Source organism: Scardinius erythrophthalmus, assembly GCF_964197995.2.
Source record: "Scardinius erythrophthalmus genome assembly, chromosome: 5".
Lineage (NCBI taxonomy): Eukaryota > Metazoa > Chordata > Actinopteri > Cypriniformes > Leuciscidae > Scardinius > Scardinius erythrophthalmus.
Window position 1 is genome coordinate 22,736,686 of NC_138225.1, and position 22,602 is coordinate 22,759,287.

General features: G+C 35.9%; 1 protein-coding gene across 1 annotated transcript; it reads right to left on the minus strand.

Moving 5' to 3' along the window:
* Positions 1 to 1,700: 1,700 nt before the first annotated feature.
* prkaa1 (protein kinase, AMP-activated, alpha 1 catalytic subunit) lies at positions 1,701 to 19,043 on the minus strand. The gene is made up of 10 exons (XM_081366525.1): positions 18,846 to 19,043; positions 16,474 to 16,615; positions 13,045 to 13,138; positions 10,818 to 10,962; positions 10,641 to 10,728; positions 10,217 to 10,441; positions 9,936 to 10,085; positions 7,474 to 7,822; positions 5,870 to 5,996; positions 1,701 to 4,494 (listed from the first exon to the last, which is right to left on the minus strand). Exons 1-10 carry the CDS (start codon positions 18,940 to 18,942, stop codon positions 4,199 to 4,201), a joined length of 1,713 nt encoding a protein of 570 aa, XP_081222651.1. The 5' UTR covers positions 18,943 to 19,043; the 3' UTR covers positions 1,701 to 4,198.
* Positions 19,044 to 22,602: the final 3,559 nt, after the last annotated feature.

Consider the following 22,602-nt stretch of genomic DNA (forward strand, 5'->3'; position numbering starts at 1 on the left):
TTATTACATATTTTGATTGTAGAGATAGAAGTTTATGTAATATTGTAAATATTAAAGCTGAATTTCATAAAGCTAAATTTTCAAAATCAAGACCATGCTATGTCAGCAATTGATATATATTCCAAACTTTTCAATTAAAAATAGAAAAATACTTTTATTTACAAATAATAAAGTTTGTAAGTCTGTTTTAACTTTATATTTATGTAATTATTATATATATATATATGTTTTTAGTATTATTTTTTAATATTAAATGTGTATTTGATGGCTCTATGTTTTGTATTTGTATTTTTGTATTGTATATTGTATTTTTTATTATTATTTATTTATTTATTTTATTTTTATGTGTACTATTTGTTTACGAACTGTGATGTTTGTATGTTTGTTAATTGAATTCTAATAAAAATAAAATAAAAAAAAGTTTACTACTTTTACTATTTTTTTTCTGCCATATAAAGAAAAAGTAAGAGTAGTTTGCTAGTTCCCTCTTGACTTATAACTGAATTTAATAGAAAATGAGGCGTGAAGTATGGGGGGGGGGGGGGATAAAATATTGAAAACAATTATACTAAACATAGGCTAAAATAACTACATGCATGGTTACAAGCCATTTATTTGATTTAAAATAGCAGTTTTTAATCAACAAAATTATTTAAATTCAGCCCAATACAGTAGCAGATCCTCTGCAAAAATTAAGGAGTTAGAAATCAGAAAATGTTCAGTAGGCTATCAGTTAACGCTGTTAATGACATATGTTCTTAAGATTAGAGCGACATCTCTTGGTCATGACAGATCCTATAAAAAAATTAAGGAGTTAGAAATCAGAAAAGGTTCATTATCAGTTAACGCTTATAACATATGTTTTCAAGATTACAGCGACCTCTGCTGGTAGTTTTTTTTTTTTTGAAGTATAGACCTGTATGTGCGCATAAGGGAGATGCCTACTTTTTACTCAAGTGAATATTTTTCAAAGTGGGGAGTTTAGAAAGTGAGAAAGTCATGTCTGTATATACTTGTAACTTATGTTCTGCAAAAGTCTACAGAAAAGCTACTGGGCTTGGGTATATACCGCACACACACAAGCGCTTTCATGTTTTATGGGGACTTTCCATAGACAAAATGATTTTTATACTGTACAAACTGTATATTCTATCCCCTAACCCTAAACCTGCCAATCACAGAAAACTTTCTGCATCCCATTCATTATATCATGTCCCTCCCTGTATGATTTATATATATATATATATATATATATATATATATATATATGAAGAGTTCAGATGCAAAAGCCTCTAAGTGCCATCTGAAATTTTCTTCTAGAATGATCATTTTTATGAAGTTCAGTAATTTCACTTAAATGGCAATGAAAATGACCTATTAATTGCCATTTAAGTGAAATCACTGAACTTAAATAAACAAGCATGATAAAAATGATCATTCTAGAAGAAAATTTCAGATGGCACTTAGAGGTTTTTGCATCTGAATATATATATATATATATTATATAAGTAATTCTAAGTTTAATATATTTTAATTTAATTAATATAATGTATTATTAATGTAATACTACTGTTATTAACTAATGTTGTGAAATATTACCCACATACAGTAATGTACATATTAGAGTGATATAATGAACTTTTTTTTTTTTTAAATAAATAGTCACAACATACACCATGTTTTCACAAGACACAGAACAATCCTGTCTTCGTGTATTATTTTATTAGGCAGTTGTATTTACAAATCATCTTTTTAATTGTAAATTATCAGTAATTTTCTGTAAATGTACATTGGCAAGCCTCTGTCAGGTGCATCTCTTCACAGATAATCAACATAAATGCAGTTAAGAGAAGTACATCAACAGATTTTCTAAACTTGTTTTCAAAGGCTGAAATTGTTCCCTAATGATAAGGAAGAGTAATCATTTGAATGAGACTACTGCGCGGGGAAATACATTTCGAAAGAAAGAAAAAAGGTAAAGGGGACAGCGCAAAACCAAACAATTTCTCTGGATTTGTCTTAAGCTGGCTTACAAAGCATAGATTGTCAAGTTTTAGCTTTAAAGTCTCATTGATAAAGAATTTGAAATGACAGTTGAAGTGCAGATTTGAACAAAAAAGACAATCTTTTTTTTTTTTAAATATATATATATATAGGAAACTAAACATGAACATGTAACAAATACGCAAGAATTCCATCAGTCAAATCAGAGATTTACAGGCCCATTTTTCCTTTTTCTTTTTGAGAATATGATGTTGCTGCATTTGTTAGGACCAATCAAGTTATCCTCATCAATCAAGTTATACTTTGTGGTAAGAATGTGCATTAAGACATTCTTCTTGCTTAAATCACATGACTTGTAAATGAGCTGTGCCAAACAAATAAAAGTATGAATTTATTGTTTAAAAACTATTAATTATATAATCAATTTGAACAGCTGGAGCTCCAGACAGGCAAATAAACTATTTAAAAACCATATTGTTTTCATTGCATTCTGTGGAACATAAAAAACTGATCTGAAGGAGGATTTCTCCAGTCAGTAAGCTCCTACGTAAATTTTTTTTTTTTATTCATGTTGACATGTTGACCTTTCTTTGTGGACTTACGATGGCACATGAAGCCACATGCATGTAGGAGGAGCTTTCCGATTTTCAGATCTTTCAGATTATGAATTCACACTGGCTTTCAAACACAGGAATAAGACAAAACTATGTGGCTCACTCAGCCACAGTTTGTCAATTATTTTTAAAGGATATCTGCATATATGAGTTAATACATAAACTCATTCATTGTGGTGATTAACTATATTGGACACCTCAGCGGCACTTATCTTTGTAGCCTACATTTAAAACAAAAAAACGAAAGAAAGCCAAAGAAAGCTAAAGAAGGGGGGTACAGAAACATTTGATTTAAGGAGTACTTAATGTTGAAGCAACCATTGTTTTGTAAAACAACTAAAATAATAGTAAAAAAAAAAAGTTTTTGATAAAGCAGTGTATGGAATAAAACATCTTACAGCGATATAATCAAACATTTCTTTAAAAAAAAAAAATCCAGTCCAATATCACAATTTCAGTACAATCTACAACCCCATTTAAAGCACTGAAAAACATAAATCTGAATGCATGTTTAAATTCTTTATATACTTAAATTTATGTAAAATGTGAGCGAATAGAAAAAAAGTCTAAGGTGTGACAAACAAACAAACAAAAATCTATGAAACAGAGGCAAGAACATTGCACTCCCTCAGGATAAATGGGTCTTACATTGGTCTCTTCCTTAAGAAAGGCTGACTTATCAAGTTGTCCCTTTGCGTTAAAGTGCCCACCATGTTAAATTGGCCCGTCCCAGCAGTGGCCCGCTATTTAAGTAGGCTCCTCTTAATCGAGTGCCCTTCCCAGTAGGCTGTGTCAATGGGATAACCAGTCATGACACTGGTCTACAAAAACTTGCAGGTAAAACTGTGCAAAAGCGCTTTGTCTCACTTGTCGGCCCACATGCCCACAAGGGCTCTTTCTCTATAGATCTCTTGGTCCACCAAGAATTGCAACAGCATTGTGTACAGTACAGCTAGCTCAGTGTATAACTCTATGCCTCACTCTCTGCAAGGAAATACTTGCTATAAAACCCGAAAAAGAATTGTAAAACCATCTCTAAAAGAGTATAGATACTATAAAGTGGCTTAGCAATCTTTCTGACACCTTGACTGTGGCACAAAAAACAACCTCCATCCTTTTCCCTTTTGCACCTTTTCTCAGTCCCCTTAAACAGGCTGATGCTGGCGACTGTACGGCCACAGACCATTCAGCTTGTTCATGCAAGTGGGATGCATGGAGTCATGAGTCTGTCTGCATGCTTATTGCTCTAAAGACACTGAGAGAGAAAAAGAGAGACAAAAGAATAGAGATAGGAGGACTGCTGTGGATGAAGACAGACATCTGAGGATGAAGAGGTAGAGAGTATTCTAGAAGAAAGAGAAATCAAGCCAGAGAGTGAGAAGGAAGACGAGAGAGAGAGAGAGAGAGAGAGAGAGAGAGAGAGAGAGAGAGAGAGAGAGAGAGAGAGAGAGAGAGAGAGAGAGAGAGAGAGAGAGAGAGAGAGAGAGAGAGAGAGAGAGAGAGAGAGAGAGAGAGAGAGAGAGAGAGAGAGAGAGAGAGAGAGAGAGAGAGAGAGAGAAAGGCATCAGAGGAACCACAAGTTATCGCGCTAGCAGCTTGATGAGGTTGGCGCACATCTCAAAGAACTCTATGGTGTGACTTCCCGGCCGGGGGAGGATCTCTCCCCCAGTGGAATCCACTGAGGAGGTAAGAGAAGAAGCCAGAGAGCTTTCCACCCCTTTCCCTCCAGATATCGGAGGTGTGGAGGGTGCGGACGCATCGCCCTTTGTTGCGTCCTCACATTCATTTTTCTCGTTCTTTAGGGTAGTCCGGTAGTTACCGACTGAGCCAGAGCGGTGAGGCGTGGCAGTCCCTGATTTTACTTCCATCATATCATCTGAAAGTAATAGAAGACATCAGATGGTGAAGTATGCAGAAAACACACCAGAACACACCACAACAGGGATGAGAATTGTAGGGAATTTTTCCTTTTAATGGTTCTGGTTCCATTTAGAACAGTTAATAAAACAATAAAAAAAAAAAAAAAAAAAAAAAAAAAAATTCTTAACATTTACAATTAGGGGTTGAATGACTTCAGACTTTTTTAATCTAAATTTATGCGATGAAAGTCAGGTCAACGTCGACTAGTCGCTGATGACGTCATGAATGAACAAATAAGCCTGAACCTCAAGCTGAGACTCGAACGCTGGTTGCCTTGTGCGCAGCTATGTCAAATGTGCACTGCTCTCAAGACTATTGCTCCTACATAACTAACAGCTTATTTTTTATCAGTTCTTTTGTCTTTGGGTTATATTTCTCACTTCTGCTCATTCTAAATCAGATACAGAAAAAGTAGCACAGTAAAGATTATTACATGTATATGAATGCATTAGTGAGAGAGCGATTGCATGTGAATTAATTCTTCCTGGCAGCGTCTCTAATAATAGTGAAGTTGTGGTTTTTAATTACTAAGATTATATGATAGAACTTTTCAGTTACTAAGCTATTTTATTGATAAATCACAGAACAGTGTTGACAAAAAATTTCAGATTACACAAATACAAACTAAATACAAACTGAATGTTTCTGTGTGCGAGTAACAATGCAGCATTAGTTTAGAACGGTGATTAACTCGCATGTACAATAAGCTGTGCATACATAAAACGTGCATTCACCTGATCAATTTTGAGCATCGAGATGGTATAATCAAACATGTATTGTGGAGGACTCTCGCAGTATGCATTTGTCATGTTGACTGTTGGAAATGGAGCGTAAAAGTGGACCTCAAATATTTATTATCCTGTAGCGCACTCTATAGGCCATGACGACATCAAGCTTAAAAGAGTCATGGCAGAGCATTAAAGTCAACTAGTCTGTGCAACCCCTATTTACAATAAGAAACTTTGTTTACCTAAGCAGTATGTTGCCAGATCATGAGATTTTAGCAGAATAGACATCAATCAGAAGTAAATTAAATATTTTATTTAAATTTTAATTTAATTTTAAGTTTCTTGCTTATGTAATTAACTACAACACCACAATGGCAATCCAATAATTGCTCCAACATATTAAGTAAAAATATTACATTTAAAAACATTTTATAAGATACCACTGACTACAAAACTCATAATGTTGTCTACTTTATGTACTTGTCTACTTTATGTAATTGTCTATTTTAAATTTTTTATTGGTTATTGGTAAATGAAAGCAGTTATAAACAAATAATAAAACTAAACACTTAATAAAATTACACATAAGAGTGACAATTTTACCATCTATGCTCCTGAAGTCTAGTAAATATGTCCTGCTGTCCACCTGGTAGAGCTGGAGGCTCATCTTTGTATGTATGCCAGTGACTGGGTTCTTCCTCCGCACTCGCAAGTAATAAGGATTCACTACCTATCAAACCAAAAAGGAAAAAAAAAAAGAGGAGAGTTAACAAATCTGACTGTAAAAGACATTCATATTTACCAGCATTTAACTTTAAAAAGGACTGTGCCGACAGGCTCATTGCACTGTAACATTTGAACTGTTTTGAGGAGGTCTGAATGGCATACTCCTGAACAGCAGTAAACACTGTTCAACTTGATAAGAGAGGCCGCTAAGAGATAATACAAAGAATGAACGCTCTTATAAACAAAGACGAAGGCCATTTCCGTCAAAAACTGATGACTCACTCAGTCAAACATGCTTGAACTTCAGCCAGTTGAATTAAGACACACAAACCATATAACGCCTTCAGCCACAGGCTAACATCAAAGAAGGTCTTTCTACGACGGCGGCAGATACATTACTTTGTCAGACAACATTTAATAGATATTCCTTTTATAGGATTTCCTCTTACTATAAACATAACTGACATAAAAAAAAAAAACAATCCTCTGTGATTTTGTTTCAACCATAGATGTCAACAGAGACCAGAATTCCACAGTGTACCTTTAATTTACACAATCATTCAAAAGTCTGAGGTTATTTTAAAAAACAATAATAATTTATTCAGCAAGGACCCACTAAATCGATCAAATGTGACAATAAAGACATTTAAAATGTTACAAAAGATTTCTATTTTAAATAAAATGCTGTTCTTTTGAGCTTTCTATTCATCAAACAATCCTGGAAAAAAATTATCAAATGCCATCACAGCAATAAATAAAACTTTTTTTAAAAAAATTACCAAAAACTGTTATTTTAAATTGTAAATGTAACATAACTACAGCCAAGATAAATGCAGCCAAGAGACAAATTTCAAAAAACTTATATGAACAAAATATGAAGATACCATACTGTAAAGTTTGTTGTTAACATTCTATTTGCTTACTCTGTAAGTTTGTGTGTGCGCGTGTGAGAAAGAGAGAAAGCGGTCAAGTCTTTTCTATTTATAGAATTTACCAGAAGCCCCAAAACTCTTTCCCACAAGGAAGAGATGGAATTTACCCTAAGATCATGAACCTCAGGAGGATAAGCAGAAAAAATGCATAGCAAGACATGCATTCGCTCCATTTATCTATTTTTACCACTCCTCCACCCTTTATTACTGCAATTTGTATATTCTGGCCTAAACGGACTAACAGTTTTTTTGTCTGGATGCAATTTATTCACATAATCTGTTCCAAAACATGGCATCGCCATATGACTTGCCTTAAAGGAATAGTTATGCTGGACACCACTGACTGTTATTGTATGACTTTTATTTCAGTTGAAAAGCTCAAAATAACTTCTTTTGAGTTCCGTAGAGGTCAGTCAGTCATAACAGGTTTAGGATGACATGACGGTAAATTATGACAACTTTCATTTTTGGGTGAACTATCCCTTTAAATGCTGCAGTGATCTGAGAATTCGGAGAAGTCCAAATCAAACCACATGCACAGATGCTTACCTTCCACTCATAATCCAGCTGCTTCATAGCACGACAGACCTCACTCATGATATCATTCGGTCTGCTCTGGCTACGGATTCCCAGGTGCCACTTTGCCCGCCGAACACCAAGATGCTTTGACTTTTGGGGGTTAAGCTCATCCAGCGTGTGTCGAGGACGCGGTTGAGACTCGGCCACTAGGAATGGCACTCTTTCAGGATGAATCTTAGCAGAGTGATGAGCGGGCAGATCGTCTAGAAAGCTGTCTGGGGGGCTGGAGGCCAAATAGAAGTCTTTGGCCTCACTCATAATGCGGCGGTTGTCTATGATCAAGTGATAGGCCACAGCAAGAGGATCCTGGTGATTGCGACTGCAAAACAGGGGAGGATAAATATTAGAAAAACTAACACATATATGAAACAACAACCAGAACCCATGTATTTGTACAAGGTTTTGACATGTGGTTTGTTGAAGTGCCTTTGCACAGAATCCATCTTTCCTCAGTGATAGTATCTGGTGATGTTGCGGTTGGTGTTCGTTTGGCACTTTCAGGGCCAGGAATTGCGTTTATTTTAAGAAATGATTTAGCTGGGAGGGAATGTTCAGGGAGAGAGTATTGTGGTAGCTCCACCGATAGTAGTATCTGTACCCATAAAATATGAGGTTGAAAAGGCAACGAAGAATTCCCTGATTTGTTTCCAGCTTGTGCAGTCATTTGATCAATGGCTAAACAACTATCTGAACATCAAGTTGTAGAGGTTCCACTAAATGATATCCTCTTTTCCTTGTCAGTTCAGGCAAACCAGAATCTAACGATGTGTTTGTGTCTGGAAGAATCTAGTGTAAAGCAATGATCGAATCTGTTAAAACACCTGAGGTTAATGTTCACTCCTGAGAATATTAGTTGTGCTGACCTTTCTAATGTTGATGGTTGTTCTCTAACCCCTTTTTTTACAGATCTCTCAAGAGGAGTTAATTACAGCACAAGACACACGACATTCTTAAGCCTTTATTTTCTGCAGCAAGGTCTAAGGAGGGATCCGACAATCATTCTGAATCGCATTTCCTTGAAGATGGTCGACTTTGTCAAAAGTAGGAAATTCTTTGATGGAACCTAAAACACAGATTGTAGTTCCCTTACACTTAGAGAACCTATATTGCAATTGGCTCATCAAGGACTTGCTGGTCATACCGGGGTCTGAAAAACGGATTATGCGAAAGTTTTCAGTTTTTAGAACAAGATTGACTGTGTTGGTCCTTTGCCACGGTCTAGGACTGGTCATCATTATCGTCTTACAATAATGTGCCAGACTACCCGTTATCCTGCAGCTTACCCATTAAGGTCCATCAATACTAATATCTTGAAAGCACTCACTAACTTGTCTATTTTTGGTATCCCAAAGCAATTCAATCTGATAAGGGTTCGAAGACAAGTATGTCGAGAGTTCTCAAAAGCCCTGCATCAACTTCAAGTTTCCCACAATATTTCTAGTGCTTACCATCCACAGAGTCGGGGGGCTCTTGAAAGGTTTCATCAAACCTTGAAATCTCTTAAGATCATATTGTGTGAAACTTGATACTGATTGGGAAGAGGGCCTGCCGTGGATGTTATTGGCTATACGAAGTAACCAAAGACAGCATTGGTTTTAATCCAAATGAACTGGTGTTTGGGCATACAGTATGATGACCTACTGCTATTTTAGCTGATGAATGGCAGACCTCAAAGCCTCCCGAAAATGTTGTAGACTACGTGAGTGGGTTTCGCTGTAGACTTTATGAGGCACAAGCTGTTGCTCAAAAGAAGTTGTGTAAATCTCAAACTAAAATGCAACAACTTTTTGGCAAAGTTTGCTTTTCAAGCTAAGTTTAAAGGACCTTACACTATAGCTAAGCGCCTTTCAGTTAATAATTATCTGCTGAATATTCTCAGGGGAAAGTAGATGGACGCCTTAACAACTCTGAAATTCTTACTGATTTGCCCTGTCATCTGTCTTATTTGGCAGAGAAAGAGAGGAATGACATTTTTTTGTTGGATTCATTGCAGAATCTTTTTGAGGAGAGGTGTTATGGCCCCATTTTCCACATTCTGCCTCCTGGGGACAGTATGGTGTTGAAATGTGATTGGCAGGACCTGTGGAAGACTTCATTGTTAATTGATTGATTTGTGGGTGGAGAGTATAAAAGTGTATGGTGTCCTTCTCAACAGTACTTCCTCTTAAGGAACTGTTCTCCGGAGAAGTCATTTGCGCCAACTTGCTGTTTTTTCTTTTGTTTAATGCTTATTGATGTTTGTCACTCCAATGGATTACTATTTTTCCTGTTATTGTTTAAACCTCTTGACATGGTGTTATTTTTGTAATAAATCATTTCTGCATAAATAAAGAATCTAATTCAAACAGTTTGTTTGTGAATGTGATCCTCTTTATGTGACGGTCAAGAACGAGTTGCCCATTACAGATTAAAATAAATAAATTAGCACAAACCTGTACAAGCAGTTGAGCACCTCCTCCTCAGTGCACTCAAACTTCTCACACACCTCCTTCAGCGCCTCCTCATCAATCATATTACTACTGTAAGCAGCGTCCTCCGGGAACAGATACTTGGGGAGATCTAGCTTGAACCACTCATCATCCCTGAGAATGGAGAGCAATGAACAGATAAAGAGAGATAATGTTGATTTGGACTTTTACAAATCTTACTCTCCACATCCTAATAGTTATGGAATTACTAAATGAAATAGACAGTGCTTGGTGTAGTTTCTGACCGGATCTCTTTGATGGTGGCTCTCTTCATGGGGTCCACTTGGAGCATGTGTTTCAAAAGGCTAATAACGGAGGGGTTCAGGTACTGAGGCGTGAAGAAGATTCCATCACAGATCTTCTTGAACAGTGTTGGCACGTGGTCGTCGTCAAACGGCAGCGTTCCGCACAACAGGGCATACAAAATCACTCCGCTGCTCCAGATGTCCACCTCAGGGCCTGCGTATAACCTGGATCAGAACAGCAAGATCCGTCAAGAGATAATCTGAATGAACTTTACAAAGCCATTTGAAACCGCACAGGGCATCATCTTAGAGGATGAGAGCAGGTTTTTGAGGAAATCATTTAAAAAAAAAAAAATATATATATATATATATATATAATAATTAAAAATAAAATAAAAATTACAGCCACAGAGTTAAAAAGTACCTTCCAGAGATGACTTCCGGAGCAGCATAATTAGGAGAGCCGCAACTCGTCCTCAAGAATTCTCCATCCGACATCATGTTTGACAAGCCTGCATGAGGAAAAGTCGAAGTCTGTATAGCTTATGATATAAACATTAAAACAACCACCATGTTTCACAAATATGAAGAGTTCACATACCAAAGTCTGCAATCTTGGCGTTCATGTGCGCATCCAGCAGGACATTCTCAGGCTTGAGGTCTCTGTGCACCACCATATGTCTGTGGCAGTAATCCACCCCTGAGATGATTTGCTGGAACAGCCGCCTGCTTTCCTTCTCATCCAACTGACCAGAGAGACAGGACCATGTATTATTTTAATATCTCCCATGTGGCCTAAACTGAACATTCTGCATTTAATGTTCCCCTGTTGCAACTTACTGTGCCGATTTCATGGACCCTGATATACACCACTGTTCAAATGTTTGGGGTTGGAAAGATTTTTTTATTTCTTATTAGTCTTATGTTCACCCAGGCTGCATTTATTTGATCAAAAATACAGTTAAAACTATATTATTGTGAAATATAATTACAATTATTATTATTTTTCTAGGATTCTTTGATAAATAGAAAAGTGTTTGCCGTGGAAACGAACAACAATGCCATAATGTGCTGAGTGACTTATGTGGACAAACTAATATTTGAGGAAATCTGTTTATAATAGATTATAAGGTTTGAACTTTTTGGTCCTATTGATTCAGTTGATTTGAATAAATGTCTATGGCTAACATATTTTAAGTGAACGCTTAAAGGGTTAGTTTACCCAAAATTTTTAATTCGGTCATTGATTACTCACCCTTATGTCATTTCAAACCCATAACACTTTCGTTCATCGTAGGAACACAAATTAAATCTGAGAGCTTTCTGTCTAGACTTCTACGCAAATACCACTTTGATGCTTCAAAAAGTTCATAAAAAGATCGTAAAACTAATCCATATGAATTGAGTGGTTTAGTCCAAATTTTTCTGAAGAGACACAAGTGCTTTATATGATGAACAGATTGAATTTAGGCTTTTATTCACATATAAACTTTGATCAGCGAACATAAACCGGAGCTTTGCTCAACCGAACCTGCTTGACGTGCGAGAACAAACCTCTTGCTGAAGCTCAAACGTGCTGCATAATACGTGAGAATGAACCTCATAGGTTTTTGCTGAAGCTCAGACTGATGTGTGAGTTGATGAATGTTTATATGTGAATAAAAGCCTAAATTCACACTGTTCATCATATAAAGTGATTGTGTGTCTTCAGAAAATTTGGACTAAACTGCTCAATTCATATGGATTAGTTTTACAATCTCTTTATGAAGTGTCAGTTGTGTAGCTGTCTTTGGAGGGACAGAAAGCTCTCAGATTTCAATTTCGTCAAAAAGATCTTCATTTGTGTTCTGAAGATGAACGGAAGTCTTATGGGTTGGAATGACATGATGGTGAGTAATTAATGACAGAATTTTCCTTTTTGTGGTGATCTAAGTATGTATTTGACCTGTTTTAGCGGCATTCATAGATTAACTAATTCAAATAGTGGGATATAAAGACTGCCTCCGGGGTCGAGGGGGGGTTACACTAGTCTGTTGCAAAATTTCCATTTCACCATTGATGGAGTTGGTCATTGCCCACATCCCTAGATTGTACTTCCTCTTTCAGCAGAACTATGATGCTTTAGCAATTACAGTGGCATTTAATCTCTCACTTCCTGCTGGACTCTGCTTTGCAAAACTGAAATGCTTGAATTATAAGATGATATAATTTCAAAAAAGTAAATGTTTTTTTTTTTCACTGTATACGCTGATTTCACGCAGCCGCCATTTTGAAATCGAAAGTGAGGCTCCGGTGGGAAAAACCCCGGAAGTAAAGATAAACAACAATGGCTTTGGACTACCAACCTAAAGCTGCTGCCGCGATTTACACTTTTGGATGTTAATATCCAATATAGGATATTTATATAGTTCATTCCTGCTTCTTTTTTTACTTTCTGAATAATATAAAAAAAATATTTTATTTATAAATGAATTTCACTGTATATAGTCTAAAGTATGAAAGAAATGTATGTACAGTTATAGAATTGACAAAACATCATTAAACACGACAATACGCCATCGCATTCACGACTCTCCTATGATTAAAGGCGACACTTCCGGTTTTCTTCCCACCGGAGCCTCGCTTTCGATTTCAAAATAACGGCTGCGTGAAATCAGCGTATTGCATTTTTTACTACACTTAGGTGGCATCACTGATGGAGGTTCTCCAGTGACAGCACAAAAGACTCAACTATACAACAATTAAATGAACAGTTGATTGTTTTTATCATCAATATAAGCAATTCATTTTCCAGTCTTAATCATAACCTACAAATTAAAAAGCTGTACCTTTCCATTTTTACAGATGTAGTCGAAGAGTTCTCCTCCTGAAACATATTCCATTACCATGAAGATGTCTGTTGGTGTGCTGATGACTTGGTAACTGCCAAACAAAACACAACAACAACAAAAAAGCTGAAATTTGTAAAGAATACATGTGTTTGCTTCTGCAGTCACAGCAAAATTCATCTGAATGATGAAAACATCTGAAATGTAAATGTAAAGCTTTTAAGATCTACAACACTCTAAACAAGAAAACACATTTCCTTTCTTGTACTGGTTGAGTGATGAATTTAGGCATATTTTAACAGTTAGGTTTTTAATGCTAGATTGCATTAGTAATGCTAGATTGTACACTTACTATTTTTTTATGTGTGTATATTTACTGAATAATAAAATAAAATAAACAATAAACTATTCACTATTCATTTTTATGGAAAATGTCAATGAATCCCTAATGGTTTTGGAGCAAGTCTGGATAGCTTCGACACTTCCTTGTATTATCTGGCCAGGGTAAAGGTATGTGTCTTTATTATTGACACTGACCTAAAAATAAAACATCAACAGACAAACAGCTCACACGTAAATACACAGACCAAAATCAAGGAGACAGACAGAAAAAAAATGTTCAGAACATGAAAGACAAAGATTTTCTGATTCTCTATAATGGGAGGAAATGAAAATCCTCCCTTCTCTTTTCCATCCACTTTAATTCTGTGACTGCCTTGCCTCATTCCATGCCACAAAAGAAAAAAGAGGAAAAATAGAAGCATGGTCACCAGAGAAGCAAAACCAGTCTACAGATGCTGGGTCTCATTCACACGCACATCAAGTTTGTTCCTCTTTTACTTATGACTCTGGGATAGATATACATAAAAAATAAAATAAACTCAAAATGATTATCTGTAGGCCAAATAGGTGCGCATTCTAGCCCCTAAATAAAATACTGCATTATCTGTGAATTAGAATTCAGAGGGAATGAATCTGCCAGAGAAACAGAAATGCGTTTGGTGATTTTTCATTGCAGGGGAAACGAGAGAAAGGGAATGAAGGGAAAAAATGATCAATTTGAGAAAAACAAATCCGCTAAAGCCTCTAAATCAAGGGAAGAGATACACAGACACTAACTTTATCTGCCGATACAATTGAGAAAAAAAAGAAAAACTCTGCCAAATAATGCTGTTAACTTTACAGGGAACCCTCTCATTTGGTAGCCTGGCAAGCCAGACCTACATCAAGATGTTAGGTCTGGAAACTCACCATAGTCACGGCTCAATCCGAGGGGCGGGATAAACGGCTGTCTTTCAAATTCCCTCTGCACGCAATAGGACAGCGCTTCAACCAACCAGAGCGTTTTCCCTACAGCGGAGCTAGTTGATAGATTCAACTTTTGCCATATATCTGACGAACACATCTTCCTTTTTTTAAGAATGACTTAAGTGCCGTTCTTTGCTCTTTTCTCAAAGAAAAACTTAACTCCAAGTCCTCCAGAGTCGCGGCCAAAGCCGATTCGAAAGACCGTTGTTCTCCATCAGCAGCCGTCATTCTTTGTTTTCAAGTGGCAGCCAGGTAACCGTCGCAACTCTGTCGTCATATGTTAAGCCCGCCCCGCCTACTCTATACACGACGTGATTGGCCTGACCCAATTTGGGTTTTTGTAGCTAGAAGGTTTATTGAGAGTGTCTAGACTACCCTGGCTGCGAAATACATTTTGCTGCCGCTAGGGTGCATCTAGATTTCTAGGCTACTCATTTGGTAACTTGCTATAATATTAGAGGTTAGAATTAGCCCAAACTATTATATTGAACTGGTATTTATTTTCATATATAATAATTACACTCAAATAAAAACAGTTGCACATAAGGTAGTTTTTATAAATACTTAAATTTACAATTCATTACGAAATTCAAACAATAAACACCGTTTTGGCACTTGTAAATTTGACGTGACAGATTGCTGACAGATCTCAGTTCAAGCGGCACGTGAACAGATCATCTGTTACTCTTTACTACTAGTTAACAGTAAAAACACACAAATGATCAATAGGTCATTTGAAAGATACAGTTCAACTTACCGAAATTTCATAAAATCGATCGATCAGTGTTTTTCACCCACAGAAAGAGGTCCATAAAACAGCTGGAGAACAATACGACATGTAACATTACATTTACCTCAGGAAAGCCATTTAATTACCATAGCATGTTAGTTGGACTTAAAATTTTGCTAAATATGATAATATTTCATATTTATTATATTTATATCTATATCATTAAAGTATTATAACGTTGTTATTATAAAAAAAAACGCATTATATTTCATTTGAGATGTTATATTTAACCTTTAATAATAATAACAGCTGACAGGGCTCTGTACGTTTACAGCATTAGGTGAAATATTTTGTTTTGGAGAAAAATTAACATAACACATTAACGTATATACTGTACCTAATATTTATCCAAAGGAATCGATATTGAATCAAGATCAGAATCAAATCACAAGAATTGAATTGAAATTGTGAAATTTGTGTCAAGCAATAATAAAAACAGTAGCATACCAGTCATTGTTGTCACTAAACTTAATAAAATTCAGTTTAGTTACCAAATGTTTGACAAACACAATACACTTTTTTTTTTTTTTTTTACACATCCCCCCAATCCCAATCCACCCATTTTGTATTATGTTATGTTACATTTTCACTGTTTACAAAGGCAGGGCCTGCCATCTTGTCTTTTTGGCCTGTTGTTTCTGATTGCACTTTAACCCCAAGGAGGAAATCCAGATCAAATCCCAGAAGGGAAATCAAAACAAAATAAAGTTAAAACTTGACCATATCGCCCAGCCCTACTTTTTGATGTTTATGCATGTTGCTATATCCTATATTAAGTGGAAGAAAAGACTTGCTCCACGCTGCCATCTGAACTAAGGCAATACAGCAATCTGTCAAGTCACATTTAAGAGCGTCAAAACCCCATTTGTTGTTTGAATTTTGTGATAAAATGGACAGAATCTGAAAGCTAAGACTGTTTCTTATCAGAAGTAACAGAGCACAACGCTTTTTGCGGGTGAATTATAACCGCAACAAATTATGTTTGGTGTAGGGAAATACCATGTACCTGACAACCCTGGCTTAAACCAAGGGTGATTCATAGAGACAAAAAGATTCCTGCTTTAACGTTGATATTTTCGAACTGTTTATGCGTTATTAACAGCCTTAGACAGGCTAGAATTCAATGCAAGATATTTCTTCACACACAGTATGAGTTGACACGTTTTTTCCGCCCCCTTTTGATTGACAGGATATAAGCAGCTCTGATCATCGACTGTTTTTAAAAAAAATCGACCGATAGTGAAAATAATTGCTTTTATTGGCCCGGTACATCGGTGCATCCCTGATCAAGGGTACACGTTCTTAACAAATAGGTCATGGATGTTACTCACAGTTTGATTATATGCGGGTGGCGGAAGAGTTTGAGGTTCTGGATCTCACGTCGAATCTTCCCCACCACATCCAGACTGCGAATCTTCTGCCGGTTTAGAATCTTTACCGCCACCTGGTGCTTGGTCAACTCATGCTGGCCAACTGCACAGACAGATAGAAGGTCAATGAAAAATATACAATAAAATTCACAATGTATTTATGAAAAAGACTTCAATGTAGAAGCAACTGTCCTATCAATCTTTAAAGAAGATCTTCTAGAATAACCCATTTACTCTAACTCAAAATCAATGCCGGTGGGTTGCATGTCTCTTCTGAGAAGGAAAAATATTTTTTTTTTGTAAATAATAAAATGCAACCAACCATGTAATCATGCATAGTTACAATGTAAAAAAAGAGAGCAAAAAGCATTTCCTGTATATTTTTTGCTGTTGCTGTCCAAATTGTACAAACTCATCTGTCAATATAATACTAGCCCAATACTTTAATTCACCCAGTGTTTGTGCCATGCTGGTAAATCACTAGTTTGCTGTTGTTTACATAGTAGGTCCATTTTACTTGTCAGCCTAATCAGTTTTCAGATTGTTAAGCCAATGTTGCTTATGCTAATAAAAAAAAAGAAAAAAAAAGAAAAGTTTTTTATATATTAGATACAACTTTGGTACTGCCCTGGGTTGAGGATAAATGACACTAAAATACTGTCAAACTGCTGAAAAGCAGAATGTGTGATGTAAAGGAGTCAACAACTTTGAAGCGTGCATTAACATTACAGTGCCAGTAATGTGTAAAGTGCGCCGCATCTATTAAATGTGTCCATGTACTGTTTTTATATGGACAAATGCCTTGCAAACCAGCTTCTGATAAGGCTGGATTTTTCTGCATTAGTAAGTTCTGTAAGCTGTACATTGAAGTTTGAACTGTTCCCAGAAGCTGTATATGGTTTCAGTCAACTTGCAACATTTAAAACAGCCTGCCTGCTTTAACTAGACTGCTCTAGTTATGCATTAACACAACACCCAGTCATGCAGAGGGAACTGTGTGTGTGAGTGTCCTAGACCCCGTAGCCCTAACAGAGCACTATTAGTAGTTTCCATGTTTTGTCAGCAATGTACATGTATCAACTTCTCTGTTTCCCAAAGACCCTTATTTATGAAATATTCGCCTTAAACAACATACTTCCTTTCTTGAAAGGTTGGCATCATGTATTGCCCCACACAATACAGTAAGATTCATTGACGATTCAATAATTGCATTGCTCTGAGGGGCACAACAAGCTGGAAGCCATGATTTACTATTTTCTCACTGTTGTTCAGCAGGCATTTCATTATTGCATCAGACTTTGTGGGGGGGGGGGACATGATTGAGAAAGAATGGGATTTTAGAAATGCCATCAACTGCTGAGTGCTTCTGGGCAAGGTTAGTCATAAGTAGGGTTACAAATATTTAAACTAATCTGTTGATTCTGTCTTCAATTAAACAGATTTAAAAATAAATTATTTTAGAGAAAGTTTGTTCATCCTGCCTGCTGTTGTCCTTCAAACAGTGTGCAAACTAAATAATTTATGTAGGCTGTTATACATGTGAAAATAATGGTTTAAAATATACACATTCCATTCTAAAGCTTGAGCACCACAATAGAGTCAAACGAAATAAAAGATGCATATTACCCATAGATATGCGTTGTTCGCTACTATAAAGTCACGTGACTGGCGGATGATTTCCCTGCGCAGGAGTGATTAAACCATAATAAATTTCGTTATCTATTATTATCGATTAGTTGTTGCAGCCCTATATATAAGATAAACCTAGCCTGACTAATACGAATGTCATTAACCTGGCAGGAATATACAGTAGGCTACATTCTGGATTAATTAAGTTACAAAAACACGATCATTTTAATTCATCTTACTCACAGCATGCAAACTGAGTTTTGACAAATAACTAATTTCTCTCGTCATGTTGACAGACTTTCTGAAAGCTGCATCTGCGGTTGGCGTTTGGCCTGTGCACGAGCGCATCCATCAGTCCCCACCAACTGCAACTTCAGAGCACTAATAATCACTCCATAAACCGTGAAGCTAACCATGTTAGCTGCGACCAATCCATCTACAAACCAGAAACCACACAAACACAAACGCATGCGTGCGACTATTCAGAAAACAACGGAAGCATCGATCGGCTGACACTATCAACAGCGACAAACGCAGAGAGCTCCGTTGTTTAGGCTAATGTTTGTTTCATGACTAACGTTACACTGTTATTAGCCAACAAGTGCTGCTGCTGCTGCTTTAGCCGCATTTAAAGACTCGACCATCTCGTTTAGCTTTACCGTCTTTACTACAGCAATAACCCAAAACATCTGGGACAGTTTTACCTTTGACTTTTCCAAACGTTCCCACTCCTAGCGTGTCTCCAAGAATATAATGTCCAATTTTCACCCTGCCTTCATGTTTCTGTTTGTCCGTCGCCATCTTCGCTCTGTCTGAGGCCCTACCTGAGAGAGGCGGCAGCGGGACGGGGACGGGAGGGAGCGGCGTCTCTACTGACAACTACCGGTACAGCAGAGCGCGCCAAAATACCCAGCTCCAAACACTTGGATTAATGTTGAAGACATTATTACAAAATGTTAACTAATTATAATTATTAAAATAAACGATTTAATTATTATTATTATTATTATTATTATTATTATTATTGATATTATTATAGCTGGAATAAGTGATTAACTGTCTGGCAACATTTGCTTTTTTTACTGAGGGATTCCAAAGATGTAGGTTCTTTTGAGATAATCACAAACAATAAATAAATAAACCCACCATAAAATGTCCTGAAAAAATAAATTAAAAAAATTGGGTAAAAAAACAACAACAACAACAACAACAACAACAAAAAACACAACTTTACTCAAACGTTTTATTTGGTTCCCAAAATAACCAAATGGGGACCATAACATTCAGTGTTTTCTGGGATGTGTGTGTGTGTGTGTGTGTGTGTATACATACATATTTCTTGTTAATATCTTGCATTACTCTTGCAAGACCAATATGCTAGCCCACTGAATGTTATAGATATAAGTGATTTAATAACAAGCCTTAAAAGGCATTCAGACATTAATTCTTTGGAGGAGTTAAAGACGATTAAATCTTGATTTGTTGCCACGTCTGGGAAAAGATAATGATGACGGTAATCACAAAGATGACACCAATAATGATGGCAGCAACATTTAGGTGTCGAGCTGTCCTGCCATAAGACCGTGCCGATGCGTAGTCTCCAAGCAGTCTGCTGTCCCTGGCCTGACACACATGAAACGTATATTACTTTAAGGTATTTGAAAAGCAGCAGGAAAATTATATATTGAAATAGGCCTATATGTTTTACTTACCTTTATTGAGTTGTAAAATGCTCCAAACCCAAGGCAGCATGGGTTACAGAAGTGAAGATTGAATGTGGAAAAAACTATATCATCATTGAGTTTTTGCTCAGGCATGGACAGTATCACTGGCTGAGCAGCGCAGACTCTATTGTCCTGCATCGGGATCCCGCCAGCTGCTGGGTAGTTCTGCATCGCCATGTCAATTCAAGGACAACAAGTTGCTCACAGTGAGGTCTGTAAGTGTTCAGCTTTCTTTTATAAAGAGCTCCAACTGGTATGTGTGTGTGTGTGTGTGTGTGTGTGTTTTGCAGTTTTAAGGAACATTGGGTGGAGATAAAGTGAAGTTTCCCCAAAAACATTGTCTCAGAGTAGCTGATCTTTGTGTGTGTGTGTGTGTGTGTGATGCTTTCATTTTTGGCTGAACTATCTCTTTGAAAAAATACTTAATGTTTTTGACACAACACACCAACAAAAATGTTGTTTATACACAAATATTTTCTATGTGTGTAATGTATAAACATCTTTGTTGGCACTGAATTTTTTTTTTCAACAATGGTCAGTGGTTCCACACAATGGAAACATGTTATCTCTACTCAAATACTCAGTGTAAAATGAACTTAAACTCAACTAAACTTAGACATGTCCAAACTTGATTGAATCAAATATTTTTGAGGCAAACTGTTTAGTGTAAATTCCATTGTTTGGTGAAAATATGTGTCAGTAAAGTATCTGCACGGAAAAGATTTTTTTTTCTTTACATATATGTTTTAGGAGTTGATGTTAAGAGTTGACAAACAGAAGATAATTTTAATGTCAGTAGTACTTATGTAGGATAAAAATAAAATGATTTTTTAAATAAAAAAAGTATAATATCTAATTTATATTTAGTACACATGAATGAATTACAATAGTGTTTACCTGGGTTTTTAACAGTAATTGCACTGTATTACATAATTACAGTACCATGTAGTTATACCTTTGGAATGTCTCACAGTGTGATCCAGCCCCATGCAAAGTATGATGGGAAGTAGAAATCCTGTTCCTAGTTTCTAATGCTATACTTTAACACAACAAAAAATCATTAATTTAATCTAAACACAAATCTATAGAAGTAAATTGGTTGAACAAGATAAAATTAAGTTGTGATAACATCCTGAAAGAATTTAAAGAATTTTTAACTTGTTTTGTCTTAAAACATTTTTTTAGTGTGTTTAGCTGCTGTGTCAGTGTTGTGGGTGTGATCAATGCAGCACATATTAATTTTGTAATTGTAATTGGTAAAAAAAAAAAAAAAAATTGTACAGCACAATTTGTCAGGTTCCATGTGAACACATTATTTGAACAGTTTAAAATAAGAAAAAAAAGTCACAAAGTAATTTTTTTGATCTCCATGCAAAGTAAACCCATGCATGAGTTTAGTAAGTAAAGTAAAATGTAAATGTAAAATGTAAGTTAAATGTATTTTTTTTTAAGAAAAAGGAATTGTACTTCCCAAATACATTCTTCACTACAAGTATCACTTCCCAAATACAATTTTATGTTTCCTGTGGTAATGTTTCTATTTGGCAATACTGATGGGAATTTGACAGTTTTTAGAAACAACTCGAACAATTAAGGCAGTCTGCTTTACTTATTATATGCAAGCATTTAGTGTGCAAAAAAATGACCACAGAGGAGTATGTTTAAATTTAAAATTTATTTTTATTAAGATTCAACAGTAAGTGCGCACATCTAACAGGCAAAAAGCTCAATGAGGGCTCAACCACGAAAAATTTTAAAAAAGGAAGGAAAAGTTCACCACTCCAAAAGTAAAAATAAATACACAACAGGTGACATTTTGAGTCCGATGGCTCTTCATCAAATTTGTTTTATTACAATTACGCTGCAATCAATATAGTGTGTTCTTTATTTAAAACAAATCAGTGTGTGACAATGACACTTTATTGCGTCCTCCTGCAGCAATGAACATATTTATGTAAATGGTGACAGTGCCTAGATCGTCTATAAAAAAAAATGTTTTACATGCAAATGCATGAGGTAGTTTGGCATATTTTATAAGAAAATTTGCTGAACATAATACTTACATTGAGTAGGCTGTTGATAAACAGTTTAACATTAAAAGAAATCTATTAATGTGTCATTTGTAACTTGGAGTGGAGCCAGACATTAATAACAGGCAGTGTTGCAGTTTAAAGTATAATCCAAATGGCAGCAATTATATGCCAACATGATGACAAACAACAGCAAATGAGAACATGACAATCAAAGGACAACAATGCTTAACCGACTAAAAAGATTCCACCCACTATTCTGTTTTTGAGCCCAAAATTGAATGAATGAATTTTATTCTTTTTTTCTTTTTCTTCTTCAGAACATGATCATTAAATTAATACATGATATTGAATATTATCAAGGCAGCAATGATTCTCAATTGCACATTCAATGACATTCATTAGTTCACTCCGCCTTGCCAAGAAAAACACAAAAGTTGTGAGAAATCAAGAATAATAAAAAAAAACACGACATGAAATACAATACTTAGAATTCCCAAAAAAGTATTTTCTTCACTGATCAGTCAGAATGACAATTTGACAGATGTGATAAGTTGTTGTGATGAACACAAAGGATATATTTCACCTTAGAGTAGAAAGTACATGGATTATTTTTCATGTCGTGATTTACTAGGTCTTGATTTACAACAACTATTGTGCTTTTTTTCTGGGTGAGTTGGAGTGAACTGCGGCCCTATCAGAGTCTC